Source organism: Budorcas taxicolor, chromosome 7 (genome assembly GCF_023091745.1).
Source record: "Budorcas taxicolor isolate Tak-1 chromosome 7, Takin1.1, whole genome shotgun sequence".
Classification (NCBI taxonomy): domain Eukaryota; kingdom Metazoa; phylum Chordata; class Mammalia; order Artiodactyla; family Bovidae; genus Budorcas; species Budorcas taxicolor.
Window position 1 is genome coordinate 68231041 of NC_068916.1, and position 5463 is coordinate 68236503.

Consider the following 5463-nt stretch of genomic DNA (forward strand, 5'->3'; position numbering starts at 1 on the left):
AATTCCAAGGACACATTGATCCCCAGAATTGATTGATCTTGCTTATCGGAAATCACAAGGTGGGATTTTCCAGCCGCCCACCAGAGCAACTGAGAAGGGCTTCCCCTCATCCTCCCAAGCCACCACTGCTCCCTATCTTATTTCTCACCTCCTCCACCTCTATCACATACATGTGCTTTGCAGAGAAAGTCCCTAAGTTTTACTGGAAACCCAGCTTCCGTCGTAGTAGACTGTTGTCACAGAGAAGAATGAGCAGAGAACTGCAAGACTAGCAGATGACTCCCAGGCTCATACAGACACACATGGTTCTCAGAATCATTTTTCTCAAATGCCGCTTTATCATGTGTTGTTAACAATTTAATGATTTTCATAGACACTGGAAATTTATTTACAACATCTTAAAATTGAAACAATTCATTTTTATAATGGACATTTGAAAATTGCAGTGTCTCACTTCTAATATATGTTTTTTTATTTTTAGAATCATTTTCCACGTGCATACATCACTTACATAGTTCATAAGTATAGACCATTTTGAATTATTCTATTATTTCTTACCAAAATAGCAAACCTTTCCTGTGTTCCTGGATAGTGAGTATGTCACTTAGATTTTTTAAATTTTATACTTATTGAAAGATTATTTTCCAGACCTAGATATTTTGTTATCTCTTGCACATATATTAAAAGGGAAACCTACATGAAACACATTGGTTAAGATATTTTTAAGGTACTGACTGCCACCTGGCTGACAGCAATATAAAAACCATCCTAATAACAGAGAAACTAAAATAGAATATACACAGGGGTTCCCTGGTGTCTCATTGGTGAAGAATTCACCTGCCAATGCAGGAGACATGGGTTTGATCCCTGATCTGGGAAGATCCCACATGCTGTGGAGTAGCTAAGTCTGTGCACCACAACTTCTGAGCCTGTGCTCTAGAACCTTGGAGCCGCAACTACTGAGCCCTCGTACCGCAACTGCTGACGCCTGCTGAAGTTGGCATCCTAGAGCCCATGCTCCTCAACTAGCGAAGCCACTGCAATGAGAAGCCCGTACACTGCAACTAGAGAGTAGCCCCTGTCCGCAGCAACTAGAGAAAAGCCTGTGCAACAACAAAGACCCAGCACAGCCGGAAATGACGAATGGAATTATTTTAAAATAAAAATAAATATACACAATAATACATCCCCATGGACACTGCATAATAGAACAATCCCCACTCTGCTGAAGCTTTCATATGTATCTCCCAGGCCACCCCTCCATTCCTTTCACCTTATAGAAATCCACTGTTGTGAATTTGTCATTTATCACATCCTTGTTTTTCCTTTACACATTTAGTGAACGTGTGTTCCCACACTTACTGTTTGATTTTTTCTGCAAATGGAGCTATATTGCATTTATTTTTATGATGCTTTGTTATTCAACGTTACAAGAGACTCACCCATGCTAACCTCTCCAAATCCTATTCATCTTCACTGCTATGTAATGTGTACTGTAGGCATACACCACATTTGATCAGTTCTCCTGTTTGATGATATGTAGACAGTTTCCAGGATTTTGTTATTACAGATTGTTTTACTGTAAACATTTTCCTAGTTGTCTCCTGGAAAGTGTTTATGAGAGTTTCTCCAGAGTGTATACCCAGGAAGAAGAAGAATTTTAAGATTACATCCAGGTGGGCAAACTTTTCTGCCAAATACCAGAGAACAAACATCTTGGACTTTGCAGGTCACATGGTTTCTGACACAGCTACTCAGATCTGTCTTTTTAATGTGGAAGCAGCCTTGTGTTGCGTTAGTCGCTCAGTCGTGTCTGACTCTTTGCAACCCCATGGACTGTACAGCCCACCAGGTTCCTCTGTCCATGGAATTCTCCAGGCAAGAATACTGGAGTGGGTTACCATTTCCTCCTCCAGGGGAAGCAGCCTTAGACAATATATAAATGAATGGATGTAGCTACGTTCCAATAAAACTTTACTTATAAAACCAGATTGTTGGCAAGATTTGACCCTCAGGCTGCCAGTTCCTGATCAAGATGATAAACTTCACTATTCTGATTGCCTGCAAGTGCTGAAGCACCCTTTCTTTTCTCACCTGATTACCCCCAGAGGAGACATGAGTCCTGTCTTATTCTATGGACTGGACTGAATGACCTTATTCAGGAGTCTTCAGGGAGAAGAGGAAGGGCATGGGGACATGGTGGTGGTGGTGCTTCCCAGCCCATACTCTGTGACTTACAGCCATAGTCTTGAGAAAACCAGAGGCAGAAAGGGGTTGAGGCAAGGAAGGGCACTAATGCTGGCTCTGCTGGACATGGGTGGGAGCTGCGGTTCTGCTTGACAGGTCTCGGCAAAGTTCACATCACAGAAACCACTGTGAAGTCACTACCAGGCAAGAGGACATAGAAATTCAAACAGAACAGAGCTTTTCTTTTGTAGTTGTATGGTTTCCTTTATTAAAGAAAGCTGGAATTGACTCTCTAGGGATCCTTTCCTGAAGTTGGGTCTCCATGGAAGCTTCCTGCCCTGGCTCCTATTTAAACAGATTTTGTTTCAATGATGATGGTCTCCATCGTCTCTGATGTCACAGTTCCATGGATCTCCACGTCCTCACCAACCGGGGCTTTCTCCACCTTGGCCTCTACGTTGCGTTTCTCTACCGTCTTAGCCACAAAGTCTACCTCTCTGTCGTGTCTGACCATTGGTTTTGAACCAGGAATGACTCTGAAGCTTCTGAAGAAAGTGCTGATCTTACTGGATCTCTTATTTAAAGTCCCTGAACTGGTGCTGGACATGCTTTTCCCCGGTTTGCGAGCTGTCCTCCCCTCCTTGCCAGATGAGCTATGGCTGCCACTCTTGTGAGGGCTGTGTCCTTTGCCCCTGGTGCCACTCTGCCCTTTTTCTTTTTTGTCATCTCTCTTGTTTCCATGGCCTGATACAGACCGGTGGGAGGATGACTTCCGGGTCTTGTCCCCTCCTGTCCTGTGATGACCTTCCCCTGTTCTGCGGTGACGGGAACTTTTCCTAGATGAAGACTTGTCCTTCTTTTCCCTTCTTTCCTTTTTTTCCTTCCGAGTTTCATCCCTGGGGTGGGAGACCTTCTGGCTTCCATCTCGTTCAGACATGTAGCCTTCACTCTGCAAGGTAGAGACCAGGGGGGCTACGACCCGGCCTTCAGCACTTGCAGCAGCAGCCTTGCCAGTTGTCACTGCTCCTGCAAACACCACGCTCATGCTGCTGTCTGCACTGTCCACCCTCGTCGAGGATGTGCTGGCAGCACCTGCCAAGACCAGGTTCGTGCCCTCTGAGGATATACTGGCAGCACCTACAGTGGCCTTGCTGGATCCGCTTTCTCCTGAACCCTTGGTGGCAGCTCCTGCCAAGGTGGTGCTCACCTGGCTGGTGCTGCTGCTCCTAGTTGCAGCCAAGCTCACAGCCCCTCCTACAGAGCCTGCTCCCACCCCTGCAACTGCCACGCCTCCTCCAGAGCTTGTTGTTGTCCCTGCTATGGCCAGGCCCGAGGTTGTCCCTGCCGCTCCTCCTTCAGTACTTTTCAAGGATGTAGTTGAGCCATGGGGGGCATGATAGGCTCCCTCTCCACCAACATAAGCACAAGACGAGGCTCCCGACACATCACCAAGCTTGTGAAGCCCCACAGCGTCATGATCCCTTTCTCTATGGAGCTCTGTGGTCTGTGCCAAGGGAGGAGAAACAGGTAAGATAGAGATCACAGAAAATGAGATCAGTGCTGTCTACTCTTCTCCCATCCTGAAGCTGACCAGTTCAAGGGTTTATCTTTAGAATAACCTTTGAAATCATCCAGTCTAAGCTCCCACTGAATGAAAGATTCCATCGACAGCGTCCCTGTCAAACAGCCACTCCGTTTGCTTGAACAATCCCAGGGCCAGGGAAAGCATTGATACTAATACAGTTCTCCATGGTCATTTAATTTTATACCCTTGTGCTTCTACCTCTGCAGGACAGTCGTAGAAGTGGGGTTGCTTGGTCAAGGGACACATACGTTCTATGTTTTGGAGACTATTAGAATGAATTGTGCATGAGTAGATGCACAATTGAGTTGGACTTTAGTCAGCATATGAGAGTCATGGGGAGACAATGAAGAACTTCCTAATTGTGAATAATATTCTACCACTGATGAGATTACCTGGCTTTGGGTAAGTGTTCAAGAAAAGATTAGACAATCAGGATTGCTGTAGAGGGAATTATAACCCTGGGATGAGACCAGTGCAGCTGATACAATATCTAAGGGCTCTCTGAAACTCGGCCCTGTGGGACAATGTAGAGAAATGCTTGGAACCTCTCCAGTGTGTGAGTCCCATAGTGATGGCTCATTTGGTTCTGAGACTTTTTGACATGGGAAGGCATTTCCCAGGTGAGTCTCGGAGAGCATCAAACCCCTTTGAAGGACCAGCTTTGTACTGCTCTCCCAAAGCAATCTGCCCTGTGTTTTTGAGTTTCTGTAGGTTCTTACCAATAGGCTTTTGTCACCCTCCAGAATTCTCGCATCTCCAGTTTGGAGCGTCGGGGTACTGCTGCAACTCTCTGCCGGTGGTCTCAGGAGATAGACAAGCTTTTCCCAATAGCAAAAGAGGTCTTCTCGAGCATCAGAAGAGGGGCACAGCTGCAAATAAAAAGTACGGCCAGTGGCAAGCTTCAGGCGCAACTGTTGTTTCTCACGGTCATGGATGGAGATCTTGACAAACTTCAAGGGAAGCAACCTGGTGAGCTCTAGGGTCTTCGTGGGCTTGCGACCTCTCCCCTTGGTGGTCCGGGCGTGTCTGACATGCTCTTCACAGACTTTAGTTGGTCGGGCCAGGAGCATGACATCAGGTAGTGGGAGGATAGGGCTGGTGGATGCAATGCCCACAGTCACCATTCGGACGCGGTTGTGGACGTCAATCACCTCTCCTTTCTTGCTGATCTGGATAAAGTCACTTTCAAACATGGGTGCATACTTGAAAATGTCATACTCTCCTCCCTTGTACAGTTGTCGTTGCAGGTCCCCCATGGAGGTATTGAACACACCCATTGAACGGTAGCTGTTGGCCGTGTAATAAGGTAACAAACACTCACTGCTCATGGTTCTCTTCTTCCAAGACAGCACCACCAGCCACAAATTGAATCGCTGAGAGAGAGAGGGAGTGAAGGCAACTGCCCGTCTCCCTGCAGGGCTCTGCCTAAGTCTCTTGGCATCACCACATTTATCCTGCACAGTCCTTTGTGACCTGTCGCCAACACGCACCCCTTTATTCAGCCTCCAAGCAGCCACCAGCTCAGGGCAGGCTCACTAACCCTCCCCAACATCATCACCAACAACAAACCGTCTTCTCCATCAGGAATAGGCTGACCCTGATAAGATATAAGCGTGGGTAGGCTGGATATTCTTCCTGATCAAAATGTTAAGATGTATAATTAATGAAAAACATTCAGCTTCTATAAATAT

The 5463-nt window shown here is 46.3% G+C and overlaps 1 protein-coding gene across 1 annotated transcript; it reads right to left on the reverse strand.

Annotated features, from left to right (window-relative positions):
* Positions 1-2536: 2536 nt before the first annotated feature.
* GARIN3 (golgi associated RAB2B interactor family member 3) lies at positions 2537-5100 on the reverse strand. Its single transcript, XM_052644324.1, has 2 exons — positions 4492-5100; positions 2537-3691 (listed from the first exon to the last, which is right to left on the reverse strand). Exons 1-2 carry the CDS (start codon positions 5098-5100, stop codon positions 2537-2539), a joined length of 1764 nt encoding a protein of 587 aa, XP_052500284.1.
* Between the last annotated feature and the right edge of the window lie 363 nt (positions 5101-5463).

What these genes read in the sequence shown, in the direction of transcription:
- GARIN3 (XM_052644324.1), bottom strand. Translation starts at nt 5,100, where the DNA reads ATGAGCAGTGAGTGTTTGTTACCTTATTACACGGCCAACAGCTACCGT. An exon ending in AGGGTGACAAAAGCCTATTG is followed by an intron (nt 3,692 to 4,491) that starts GTAAGAACCTAC and finishes CCCTTGGCACAG; the next exon opens with ACCACAGAGCTCCATAGAGA.